The 13,780-nt window shown below is 34.7% G+C and overlaps 1 protein-coding gene across 1 annotated transcript in view; it reads right to left on the bottom strand.

Moving 5' to 3' along the window:
* The window catches only part of ERAP2 (endoplasmic reticulum aminopeptidase 2), a 37,870-nt gene that overhangs the window by 2,860 nt on the left and 21,230 nt on the right, over positions 1–13,780 (bottom strand). The window contains exons 10-17 of the mRNA XM_039875167.1: positions 13,013–13,081; positions 11,993–12,168; positions 9,534–9,613; positions 9,203–9,386; positions 5,300–5,456; positions 4,636–4,820; positions 2,031–2,192; positions 1,373–1,513 (exon numbers count right to left, since the gene is read on the bottom strand). Of these exons, the coding sequence (XP_039731101.1) occupies positions 1,373–1,513; positions 2,031–2,192; positions 4,636–4,820; positions 5,300–5,456; positions 9,203–9,386; positions 9,534–9,613; positions 11,993–12,168; positions 13,013–13,081 (1,154 nt within the window). The remainder of the gene's footprint in view (positions 1–1,372; positions 1,514–2,030; positions 2,193–4,635; positions 4,821–5,299; positions 5,457–9,202; positions 9,387–9,533; positions 9,614–11,992; positions 12,169–13,012; positions 13,082–13,780) is intronic.

Raw genomic sequence — 13,780 nt, 5'->3', positions numbered from 1 at the left:
GGTAAAAAAGAAAATTTAAATAGCATAACACAAGGAATAATATAGGTGATAATGTTTTCTTTTTATACTCGAATGTATTGTCACACACTTCTCCATCCCACTGTGTTTAAGCATTGTATTTATAGGGCCATGTTACTTGGTTAAACTCTCATTCACAGCCACAGACTGCATTCTTCACCTCAGAGTCTTATAATAGAGACTTTGTGCCATAGGTCAGAGGGATTCATTTTGAAAAGCAGAACACAGATACATCTAAGAAATGGTTCCAAGTCTAGGCTATGCACATGGTCAGGTAGGAGGATAATTTCCAGTTACAAGGGAAATCTAAAGCATTGCAGAAAAAGTCTGATCATTTAAGAAGCGAACTAACAGTCAAGCAAACAATCAAACCAATGGTTTCAGTAGGGTCTTTAAGGAAACACATTAAAAAAAAAAGCAGCAGTTTCGCATTGTTAGATCTCATGTGGGAGCCAACCCCTTGAAAGTCTTGGTGCTTTTTGATTACACAAAGCTGTCTGTGAGGACTTTGAGTTCTTTATGGCTAAGAAATGAAAGAAAGGAGGAACTGTGGATGACTGACATCAGAGATGCTAACTGACATTAAACAGTAAACTGCACAGTTCTCTCATTCAGGTTATTTTCCATATAGTAGTAGTTCATAAGTGACATTTTAGATTTAGTTGAGGGAATTACTGAGCATCTTAACAGGGAGAGAAAGCAATGCCATCCTGTACATTCCAATGAAATCTAATTTTTATCGGTTCTTTCTGAGGAAATTTTAGGCCCAGGAGTGTACTAGCATGAGCTCCAGTTTTTCCAAAAGTTGAAACTTCACAACAGACTCAGAACCAATCCAGTTCTGGAGAAGAGCTCCCAAAACACTTCTGATGGGAATTCCTTCAGCTGCTCTAAGCACCCCACTATGCCATCTCCACAGGATAACTGGGGGTGGGAATTAGCTCTCATCAAAGTTCCTAAAGTTTCCTCCCCAGAACAAAACTGCATTAATAAAGCAAGCCAAATATGTTTGATCAGTATATGTGGGTTCGTTGAATTCCCCTGGGCTTGTGAGAGAGCCAGAAGTGAGGGGGATGGAACTGATGACTGGATTTAACTTAACTAGTACTTGCTTCCAGCAACTCTTTTCCTGGGCTGAATGAGAAATCTGCTTCCCATCCTCTTCTTCTTATTCCTCTCCCTTACACTTAGACTGAGTAACTTGTGCTAATGAGTTTTAAAATCGACAGACTTTGTTGCAACATTTGGGTGAAATGGTATTTATACACTTTGGGGGACACTTGATTACGACTGGTTTTAGGCAACTGAGACAGCTGGGTGGAAGAACACACATTGGACATAAGTGAATACCAACTTTTTAAGGAGGTGGGTCCAGTTTTCTCTTACAAAATTCCAGGCCAGTTGCTGCCCCTGTGGATTTCTGGCAATTGCATGAAGAAGGGCTGCCAAGTCCTGTGTCTTGATAACCTTTCCTTCCATTCCTAGTTCAATTAATCTGAAGAAATAAAAACCACATGATTTTTCACGGCATGTGTTATGTAATGAAAGCAACTCAGGCTACCAATATATTAAAAGAATAGAAGAGGAAGAGGCATGATAAAAGTATAATTTACCAAAAACAGTAATAAATTCTCTCCTGGCTAACATTTTGAATGTTCTAGTTAAACTTTTACCTTTTTTTTAGCAGTAATTTTATTCACTTATTATTTTAAAGAACTTTGATAAGATTACACAGCCTCTTATACACAAGAATGTATTTTTACAATAATTTTCCTCCAAGCTTCTGAAAAATGAAGCTTAGCCATTTGTTTACTATCAATCACATGATTAAGAACTAAGAAATATCTGTTTTCACTATGTGTATTTTGCCGACATATGTATTTTTTGGCAGTAGAGTAGATGCAATTCAAATTCTGATTCAATTATATGCCTTTGTAATTGGTGGCTAAAATTTTAGTGATTTCACTGAATTTGTGTCAGTTTACTTTTAACAATTAAATTAATGCACTCACTTCATTAACTTTTCCTGATGTTTGCTCGTTGACAATGCATACAGAATTTTGTTTTTCTCAGCACCTGACATTGAAAGCTCATATTGCTCTAAAAGGTAATTCCATCCTGCTGTTGTCTGAGCACCCACGGAATACACAATCTTTAAAACATCTGTTGGGAGACTGTGATATTAAGCACAAAAGGAAAGAAAAAAGTTATGTGAAAGAAGAAACTCTCTTATTTTTTATTACAATTTTAAGTTGCTATAACCGAATCACACCTGACCAATTTCCACTACCTAGCATATTAAACCTTTTTTCTGCCAAACTTTTATAAAATTATTTTATGGAATTTTCCTTTGTAAATTATTTGTGTTTTGTTCCTACTGATGATAAAATGTTAGCAAGGAGAATAATCATAAAATTTTAACCTACTCAGAGATGAATATAGAAAGTTGATGGAATTAATAACTAAAAGAGATGATTTCTAAAATTTAAAAGCTCTGGTTTACCCAGGATTCTATCATTAAAAGCCTATATTGGTGCTGTATAATTTTTAAAAATGATTACTTGCTGCTTTCAAGTCACATTAAGAGTATATTCTAACAGGCTTGTCTGAAGTTCATCTGACTCTCTAGGTCTAGAGAATTGTAATTCAGCACAACTGATTAGCATTCAGTCATTTTACAATTCTGTAAAAGTTGTCAGATGCAATAACATTATTTTCTGTCCACCTAAAGAAAATACCACAATATTTGTTTTTTATTGTCCTATGGGATATTAACTAGTTTCGATTCTAATTTGTCCTATTCCTTTTAATCCTAAATATCATTAGATCAATAATAACTGATATTCATATTGATGGCATGGAAAAACAACACAGAAAAATGGGGATGGGGCAGGAAAGTTGCAGTTGTTGTGCATTGATCATATGATAGGGATTGTACTAGTCTATATACATTTTATCTGTCAAAGCTGCCCAGTGAGATAAGTGCTATCCTAATTTTTAAAAAGTGGAAACAAAGCTCAGAAAGGTTAAGTAACATGCTCTGAGGTGATATAAGTAGCCATTTTGGAGACAGGATTTAAACCTGTGATTCCAATGTTTGCGCTATTTCCACTACACATACTATATGTACTTAAATATTCCAAGTTCCATTTGAATAATAAAGCAAAGATTAAGCAATTAAATTATAATCCACATTGTTTAGATTTAGTGTGTTTTACTGCATAAATTTATAAAAATTGGTAATGAATATATTTTAAGTTCCTTATAGGTAGGACACATAGTTGTTTCGTTCACTGCTTTATCGTTAGCACTCACAGCAGTGCCTGGCACATAGGCGCCATGAAAAGAATTATATTTTGAATTCATGAATGAATGAAGTAATCAATTAATCTATGTAAGGAAATTCTTCATTAAGATTAATACTAATGATCCTGAAATTTAGGAAAAACACCCTACAATATTTAATTATGCATTTTTGATTACAAGCATAAATGAGCTTTACGCAGAATATTTTCACAGCCATAGTATCTTATTCAACATGTCAAACCATCATATCTGTTGTGCATAAGATCATCCCTCTTGTAACCAGCATAAAGACAGAATAGTAGTCTATTGTGTTATGAAGCAGCAGGATGTTTACATTTTAGCCTTACTCATATAACGCATTCAAACATGAACAAAAGAAGAGAAAAATAGAGCTAAAAGATATTTTTTCTAAAAGTGATTTTAGGCTTAAATCCCAAAGAGCAGAAAAGTCCAAAAAGAAAAAGAAACGGGAATTGCTTTTTTTAAAGGAAGAATTCAAGAAAAGATTTCAAAAAACTCACTGATATTTAGTTATGTGGAGAGAAATTATGACAGCATATCATAGAGATTTTGCACAGGAAAACTTGATACCATTTCATTACATGGTGCTAAAGTAGTTAATTTTTTTCTTCAATTTGAAAAAATAAATGTTCCCGAACTTACGTACAGATTTGATTTCTCAAAACATTTAACTCTAGAGTCAGAGTTTTAACAATAACAATATAAAATCATGTGTTGGACAGAAATTAAGGCTTACTTTGAAATGATTGTGCCTGTGGGTTGTAGCCGCTAAACCGAACTGCAACATAATCTATTTGACCACTGAGCATCTTTCTGATTATACTAACCACAGAATCACTTTTGCCACCATGTACATCCTTTAAATGGCCCAGATCATCAGTTTCCCATCAAAGTTGTAACTTGGGGCCAAGGCTTTGCCTGTGGTATTGTTTAATGAGGAAGTAAACACATTTTTTAAAAAGGCACTAGTGTTTTAATCATACGTACATTTTACACCACTTTTTATTTTTAAAAGATACCACTTTTGGAGATGGGTGCCCTCTACTTCAACCCCTGGCTATCTTTCTGTTACCATGTCAATGTTTATTTAACTCTCCCCTATAGGGGCTTAAACTTCACTTCTCACAAAATCTATTGAGCACTTACTATGCAAGAGCATGAAACAAGGTATGCAATTCCCAGCGTTTTTTTCTATCCTCTCTAAAAGGTTTCACCTCTAATGTCCTGCGTGATCAAAACTTTTACATTAAAGTGAAAGGAATGAAGAATAGGACAGAAGTCTAGATCTACTTTAATTTTCCGCTGGATTCCGTCCACTGAGAGAAGAGTTCAGTTGCCTTCTGGATACAAGGAGCATGGTTCAGGTGACAGGTCAGCTTCAAGAGGGCTGAGCGGAGCATCTTGTCCTGAATAGAGCCCTCGTCACTCCAGCTTTGCGTGTCAATCACTGGCTTAAAATATCGGAGAAGGTAATGCTGCAGAAAGCACAAGGTGGTTTACAGAGAGGCTAAATTTAGTTCTTAACACAGTCTTTACTTACCCAGCCAAAGGCTCAACTCCAAACTATCTGTATGAACCTTTTCCAAAACACAGAACTACTTATCATTATATGTCTTCTCTGTTTCTGGCCCCAACTCACCATGTTTAAAAAACAGAGTTAGTTTCTTCATTAAAAATATAATTTAGTTTCCTGAGAGGGGCTATTGATTGATGTAAGATAAAATCGCCTTAGAAGAAATGTTTCACTCATGATCCTGGTGGGGCTCTTAGGGTGATGATGACAAGAAACAAGGAGTGTCCAGCCATTAGGTACTGCAGTGTTAACTATGCCATCAGTCAGTCTCCTCAGCTTCTCAAATATTTAATCCTGAGAGTCCCATGCAAAACAGATCAAATCTCACCAATTCTCCAGACTCTGTATTTATTTAATGAATTTTCTGAAAGTAACACAAACCTTGAGGTTTTCAGTGACATCTGAAATATTCCTTCTCTCCATCATGTAGTAAAACGATTCTAAGTACTCCAGACCTTTGAGAAGTACAAGGATGCTTGTTTCATGTTGGAGATAGTGAGTCAGGTCGAGGGCTTTGTCTAGGGTCAGCCTTCTTGCACTGAGGTATAAAACAAATGTTGATGGTTTGTGCATATCTTAGAGTTTTAATATTCTCAATGTTAACTATGATATAGAGAACAATGATAGAAGTTCATTATAGCTAGACCATTTGGTTTAAATACTAGCTCTACCACTTACTAGCTGTGTGACCTTGAACAAATTACCTAATCTCTCCGGGCCTTACTTGCCTCCCCCTATACAATGGAGAGAATAATAGTATCTTCTTCTATTGTAAGGATTAAATAAGATAACATACGTAAATCACTGAGAATAATGCCTATCACACAGCAAGAACTTTAGAAATAAAATAAATATTAGCTAATATTAAGTACCAAATAATATCAAAGTATTCATCTATTATGCCATTCTCTAATTGTTTAATTTGTGATTTTGAATTCTTCCTCTAAGTGAAGGACAGATGCCAGGTCTTTTCTTTTTCTGATGTCTCTCCTAGAGCCTAACAGAGAAGCAGTCATTATTGTGAGTGAGACAAAAGAAGTATTTCTATCTTTTCTTTTTAGAATCTACTTATTACATTTTCTTGTAATAAGAAAAACAACAAAACTATTATTGTGATTACCAAAATGTTTGGGTCTCTTCTTTAGAGGAAATAAACCATTGTAAATGTCACTTTTGTAAAGCGATTTCTGAGAGGATCTGTGTCCCCACATGATCTATAAACCTTTCTGTAAACCAACATCTGACGCCCAGATTGAGCATAACAGTTCGAGATGGAAACAGATTCCAGAACAAAGGATGTGGCCACTGAATTTTTTATTAACATAATTCCTTACCTCCTTTGGGTTTAAAAATTTGTAATTCTTATCTAAAAAGAGGGAACTGAAACTAGAAGTGAAATTTAAAAGAACCAACTTTTGTTGTGACTTTTCTAAATCACAATGACATACTGCTTTAAACAGACTTAGGGAAAAATTTTGTCTGAAGGCAGAGGGTTGGACTATATGCTGTATTGAGTCTATGATCTGCTTTATTTTTTAGAATACAAATCCACAAAATATCACTATTCCGTCTTACATGTGTAAGTATCATAATATGCAGTGTGGTTAAAGCCTTAGAGGATCAACAACAAGAAGAAATTGGGTATTATTCTATGGTCACAATTTTAAAAAGAATTTTTAACACATAAAAATTACTTAATGTTAATCCTGTTTTTGTTTTTTGGCCTAGACTAATTCATTTGTTAATAAAACAAATGTCATTATTAGAAACTTTTATATTTGCCTACTTTAAAATTGTTTAATCTTAATATTCATTTTAAAGGAATTCTTTTCCTTTTTATGCAGTTACTAATTATTTAATAAAAATCCAACTTCTCGCCACCTGCCCACTGCTTCAGTCAATTCAAAGTGTTATCTGAATGGTTGTTTACCTTAAAGATTAAACACATATATATATAAGCACAGTTCAGCCAAACAGGAAAAATCTGTATCTACTTATTTGTTTACAGTTTAAGCTAACTGATGGTACCTTTATGAAATAAAACTATATTCCTATGGAACCAATTTGGGGCTTATTTTTAAGGTATGAAACTAAAAGAAACAAATAGTTTTTCTGTAAGGATATTAAAGTTGTCTTTTTAGTTTGACTCGACTCAGATGAGATCAAAGTCTTAAATTATATTTAGTAAGTATGAAACTCCAATTAAAATAAATATCCATTCCTGGGTCAAATTTTGTCTCCATGCTAAATGTAATCACTGAATACCTCATTTAACTCTTAAGTAGATATTTCATAAAGCAGAGAAAGAGGATATATACATTACTGAGAGTTTAGCAAGTAAAAATATTTAGACTGGTTATGAGAGTTTTAAATTGTTTTATTATACAATTACTTTTATTATAAAAGTAATATAAACAAATTACAAAATAATTAAAAGAGGAGGAAAATACTCATAACTCAGTACCCTACACATTCACTAATAGCACTTTAGAATATTCCTTTTTTTTGCATGCTTAACTTTTTTCCTGTGTAGCAAACATAATATACAAACATTATTTCAAATGCATTTTTTAACTACATTATTTGTAGTTAAATAAGTGTAGTTAAATATGTTATCACTTCCTCTCCCTACACATCATCTTTAAAACTATTTATATTAGATAATACTAATAATGCTAACTGCTGATATTTATTGAGCAGGTACTATGCTAAGTGCTTTATCTGCCTTATCTTATGCAACCCTAGAACAAACCTATGTGATAGACATTATTATTTAAAACTGGAATTTTAAAGACTGGAAAAGTTTTAAAGACTAGAAACTTTAGGCTTAAATGGTTAAATAACTTTCCCAAGGTCAAACAATAAATGAAGAGGTAGTACTCGAATTCATCTATTTTAAACCAAAATTTATACTCTTAATTAACTTCATTAACCAGTCCCTCTAGTGAAGAAAAGATCATTGTTTTTCCATTAATGTGTCAGTAACTGTAAGATTCCTTCTGCTAGTTAGGCTGCCCAGAATTTTATAGGCTTGAAACAGAAAAAAAAGACTTTGCAACTACTTGAAAGATTGGCTTTCATTTGCTGAGTTATCAATATTCTTCATTCTTCCTAGTCTTAAATTTTTAATTTACCTTCTCTGCAATCTGCGAGTTCCTTCTTTGAGCAAATAAACCTTTAAGTAACAGTGGCCTGCTTCTTAGCTAGTCTATCATGCATCTACTCAGATGTAGCATGGTGTTTTTCTAATCCTATCTTCCAGTGTGCTATGATACCATGATGTGCCTGAGACCTGTGGGGCTGAGAATTAAACACTCAAACCTCTCTCTTCTCTAGATAGGAAATTCAGTTGTAGGGAGAAGCTTTGCCTGAGAGATGTTCTGCTGGTTACTTTGACTCAAGTTGACCTAAACAAGTATCTGAAAAGAAATAATATGTCACTCTGAATAAAGTGAGTACATTACAGTAATTCTCAGAATAGAAAAAGCTGATGAAACACAATACTCTACCTGATCCCATTTTTCCCCCATTGGTGATCTTGTGACCTGATTTATTCTACATATTATTCTGTTGATGATAAATGGGAAAGAAAAGAAAACACTTTGTCTTTCTAGGAAAGTCTAAAGAGGAATAAACATAAGCAGTAAATTCTTCCTTCATATCTCTAACAATTTCAAATTTATTTCTCCAATGTGAGCAAAGTAATGAAGGGATTATGTACTAGGCTAACGACTCACTTAAAATTCTAAAAGTCAAGACTGTATTTATAATTTTTTTTCGTTCAGCAGATTACATAGGCATTTGGTAAAACAGCAAGCTACTAGTATAAACAAATTTTAAATCTGAGGTAATAAGCTTAACTACCTAGATGTTCTACCCTAAGTGAGTAAAGCAAGCCACTCACATGTACTGTCTGAGAATTTAGTGCACGGGAGAGTGCAAGCCTGGCCTAAGGGGGATCTTCCCACTGCACCTTCCTCTATGGTTGCCCTGTGGGAATAAAGACTCACAGTTGCCAAATCTTCTTGTTTTTAAAGAGATTCCAGAAGTCAGAATTTTTATATAAAAATCTTTACATCTAAAAATGTTGGATTAAATTTTTAAACACTGCATGGGTCAAAATAACTCTATCAGTGAGTAGGCTTTGACCAAGTGGCCAGTATTTGACCTTCATTCAGACCCATATCATGTAAATGATCAAGACTGAATGTTTGATTTTGAAATCTAGGATATCTGGTTATGGATCAGTTATTTCCTATGAAGTCAGATGAAAGCTTACATTACCTTACTAGCTGAAATGCATCATGAATCAGACCTATTCTGTCCTTAGGTCTGAAAAGCGTGTGGTTCTGATTCAGCTGTGTAATGAGCTGGTCCCATCCATGACCCTCATAGTGAACGATGTAGTATCCATTTGAGTCCACATTGAATTTTACCCAACTGGTCTTTTCAGGTAAATCCAGTGTATCTAAGAGAATGAAATTGGCATAAGCATTTCGTTATCAACATACACACCAAAAACATCTCCAAAACTGTTAGTTTCCATACCATTATTAACAAAAGAACGTATTTAATTTCAGAATTGAAACACCTGTTCAGCCAATTAGTTCATTACCTGTCTTTGATTTTAGAATATGTCTGTGAACCGCATTAGAGGAACTCGTGGAGTAGGTCAATGGGATGTGCCAAAGGTACCTATGTTAGAAAGTAAAGACCGTGATAGGTTAAATGAATGGCCATTTCAATTTTCACATTGTAAGACTCAGACAAATTGCAAAAGGCACCTAATCACCCATCCTTTATGTTATCAATGGCCTTATAAATTTTATAGGCCAAGACTAGTAGATCCTTGGGTATGCAAAAATTCTTCCATGATGATTATGAAGGTACAGCAATACATACCTAGTTGAACTCTATCATAACTACCTGTGCCATTCGTTGTCTAAATCTCATATCACAATAATTTTTGTTGACTGTTTTCTTTAGGAGAAAAAAATTCAATCTTCCTTTCACATTTCCAAACACTCTGACAGCCTGATACTAATTCAAATAACTGAATGAAAGCTATAGAAAAAAAAGCCTAACAGGTATAGATCTTATTCTAGTATGGTTTTTTTTGTTCAACAAAGCTACCCACATCCAACTGCTCAGCTGTTAAATGACTGTGAGTAAGTGGTCAACAATGCCAAGTCCAGGATTTGCAGGTCAGCCCAGTCCAGAGAGCAAAGAAGCAGAATGGACTGGAGCAAAAGGCCTCAGTTACTTCTCATTGGCCCTATTATGGTAAACATCAGAAATTAGCTATTTTTTTCTAACTTCCTAGCACCTTCTAGAATTTATTTCCTATACCACATCAAGCCATAATAGCTATAGTAATCCTGCACATGTAAAACCATATGCTTGAAAATACCAACGGGTGTAAAAAGGAAAGAAGAGTAATGGAAGATATTCCCATGAGTTCTCAAAAAATGTAAAAGAATGAAAGAAACAATGTAAACAGACTCCATCTAGTAAAGGATGAGAAAAGATCATCTACCTGCTAACTCACAGAATACAGATAATTAACAAAGCAATTGAAATACTTATACAAAAAGGTAAAAATAGACAATAGATATTGCCAAAACTTAATGGATTGGGATTCTCGGGTAGATTTTGGCTTTAGAAGGAAGGAGATTTTTCCAGATAAACATATCTGGGAATTTAAAAAAAGGGTGAGTAGTATTTCATTAGTTTGGATAGGCATGAATCAGGAAGTAATCATTTTATAATAGTACTCTAAAAGCTGCCTTAAATAGAGGAAAATGTAGATCGTTATAGATCTGGGCCACCATTATTCTGGGCCACCCACACTATCGAACTCTCTCATGACATTTTGATAAGTTACAAAACTGTGAGTCCTGTTTTCCCAATAATGAATCAAACGTTACATTTTCCAGGCATTGTTGCCAAGCTACAAATTGTCTAAGTTCTCTGAGGTTCAAGCTTCAGGACATACGAAAAATTGGCAAGATGTACCTCACCTACGGAAGTGGCATGAGAGCTGCTGTTCGATTGGAAATAGGTAACTGATGAAAAAGAGAAAACATCCTCTTTCTATGTGTATATTTTATGTGTTAAAGACCTTGAATTTACTTCTGATTCTCAGAAAAATTCTAGACTTGTTATTAGACACCTAGATCCTTAGAAAAAGGAAATAATAATCATAAGAACCAGTACAGATTCACTTGGATTATTTCATTTGAAATTAACCTAATTCAAAAAAAAAGAAAAAGAAAAAAGAAAAAAGAAATTAACCTAATTCATCTTATTAATAGGGCTAAAAAAACAGAGAAATGTAAATAGTGTTATGTTTCTTGATTTCAGTAAAGCCTCTAATTTTCCTCAGGATAGGCTCATGAACAAGGCAACAGTGTGGTTAATTGGATTTACTTTTATTATTACTGAGAACATCACGTTTTAAGACATTACATTTATAGTCTATTACTGAAAAACAAAAGGCAACAGGAGGTCTTAGAATCCAATTTATCGCATAGAGAATATCTTTTTTCTTTTGATAATATGTACAGCTGTCATAACACTTCCTAGGTATAGGCCAGTTACACAATTTATTAGAGTCTAGAAATCTAGTATTGAGAAGAGTCTGGGGACAGCATAATAGAAATAGAACCAACCACCCTCTGCATCAGAACCAAGGTTCTAAAAGTTGCTGCAGAATTACTAAGAACGCAGCCGTGGAGCAACGCTGTCTGGATCACCTGAAGCTCTTGAAACCTGTTACCAAGGTTTCATCTAGATGTGTTAATGAGCATAGCAATTCATGAAATGAAAAAAAAGGCATCTTTGCAGTGATACACAGGAAATACATAAAAGTTACTTCATGAATTACCATGCTCCTTATCTTGTCTAGATGAAGTTAATATTTATATATATATATTTAAAGTTTGCTAGTTTAGGCTTTGATTCCTGTATAGAGAAATAGCAACCCACAGTTGCCAGAGAAGCGGAAAGAAAGCTAATGCAGTAACAAGCAAACCGAGATGAGGTAAACTACAGCAACAGAAGAAAAGCAGCCACCTTTCCTGCAGGGCCCTCCAGCCAGGGTCCTCTTTGAACACCCCGCTCAGGAAGCGCTCCTGTCGTAGTCTGAGTGAACGCCCCTCTTGGCTAACCACTACCAGGGGGATTCCTTTCTGCAGAGTCCACGTAGTCATCATCTCTTTGACCTCCATATTTTCCCCTGGAAAGGTGAGCTAAAATGACAAGTGACTGTGGTTAACTCGAGGCAGAGGAGAGAAAACAAAGGGATGTGACACACTTAGATCTCCTGGGATGCCAGAAACAAGGCAGGGGGCGGAGGACAGGTGGATGCAGGCTGGACCCTCCAGCCTGCTCTCTTTCAAAACAAAGAGAAAAAAATTCCTCTCCATTTTAATAATGGTGAAATCCAGGAGGGTGACTGAGGAGAGAAATGTCTGTCTTTAGAGAGAGCTTTAAATATTCCAAGAGAACAATATTGTATCGATAGAGATATTTCGAAAGAACAAAACCTCTAGCTTCCTAGCTTCTAGTATGAATTTCTGATCGCTGGATGATGCTGAATTTTCCTTTAGAAATCATAATTTATGCGATTACCGATACTCTTTAAAAAAAGAGTTTTGTTTTTTTTTTCTTGATGACCTTCTTTTATCTCTCCTAAAGTGCTAAAAAAAACTTCACAGAAGTAAACAAAAAGGCAGAGCCTGAAGAAAGCCATTTACTCTATTTCCAAAACTAACAACATATTTTGTTTGACATTTTTCAGAGCCTAGAGGATGCCAATGCAGCAGTAATCACTCAGGGGAATTTGGCACTGAAATATTTTTAGTTAGCAGCGGGCTTTGTGGAAAAGCTGAATTATAACAAAAATATAGTAGTAACAGCAGCAGCATCCCCCTAAATGGCCAAACATTCCTCCTTTAGTCAACATTGTTTCAAAGAAAATTGTGGAGTCTCTCTTCCTCTCCAGCAATTTAAAAGGACAACTGGGCTACTCTACACACTTGGGTCAGGTGATGGGCCAGATCTCTTCTACTCTATAGGCCTCTTTATACTTACTGTGTTGCTTGTCGTCTTGGAATCAGAATAACAAAATCCACCAGATGTAAAATCACCTTCTAAACAACCCTATAAAACAAGAAAAAGAGTACTGCTATTTGGGCATTGATAGTTGGCTGAATGTGCATATTAGACATGAATACAGACATTTATTAGCATAGCTATATAAAAATTTAATTCATCTAGATGTGTTAATGAGCATAGCAATTCATGAAATGAAAAAAAGGCATCTTTGCAGTGATACACAGGAAATACATAAAAGTTACTTCATGAATTACCATGCTCCTTATCTTGTCTAGATGAAGTTAATATTTATATATATATTTAAAGTTTGCTAAAGAAGTTCAATATGGTAGAATAACTTTTAGGGATGAATCGATTTGTTTTATTTTCCTTTCATTTATTTTCTTTCCCCTGGGAAAGGTCCTACTTTATTATTTTATTGTGCATGTTACTCATGCCCCTGTGGGCAACTGTATCTAGTATTAACTTTCTCCTATCATATCATAAACTCCTTGACAGTGGAGGAAACACTTTTGCTTACCTAGCTATTCCCAATGACTATCACAGTAACATATAATGAATGAACAACAAATTTTGAATTCAGAATTGGCATGAGACCTAAGAAAATCACCAAGATGGCAATCAACACTTGAATAATCAGGAGTTAATGCTCTAAGGGGAACTATAGATGGAAAAAATGACATAGACACTGCCTAAGACATTCAAGTGCTATTAGATGACTTTATGGACATGAATTTCTTGATT

This window comes from Pteropus medius, unplaced genomic scaffold (genome assembly GCF_902729225.1).
Source record: "Pteropus medius unplaced genomic scaffold, Ma_sr-lr_union100, whole genome shotgun sequence".
Lineage (NCBI taxonomy): Eukaryota > Metazoa > Chordata > Mammalia > Chiroptera > Pteropodidae > Pteropus > Pteropus medius.
This window is presented reverse-complemented; position numbering and strand designations above follow the sequence as displayed.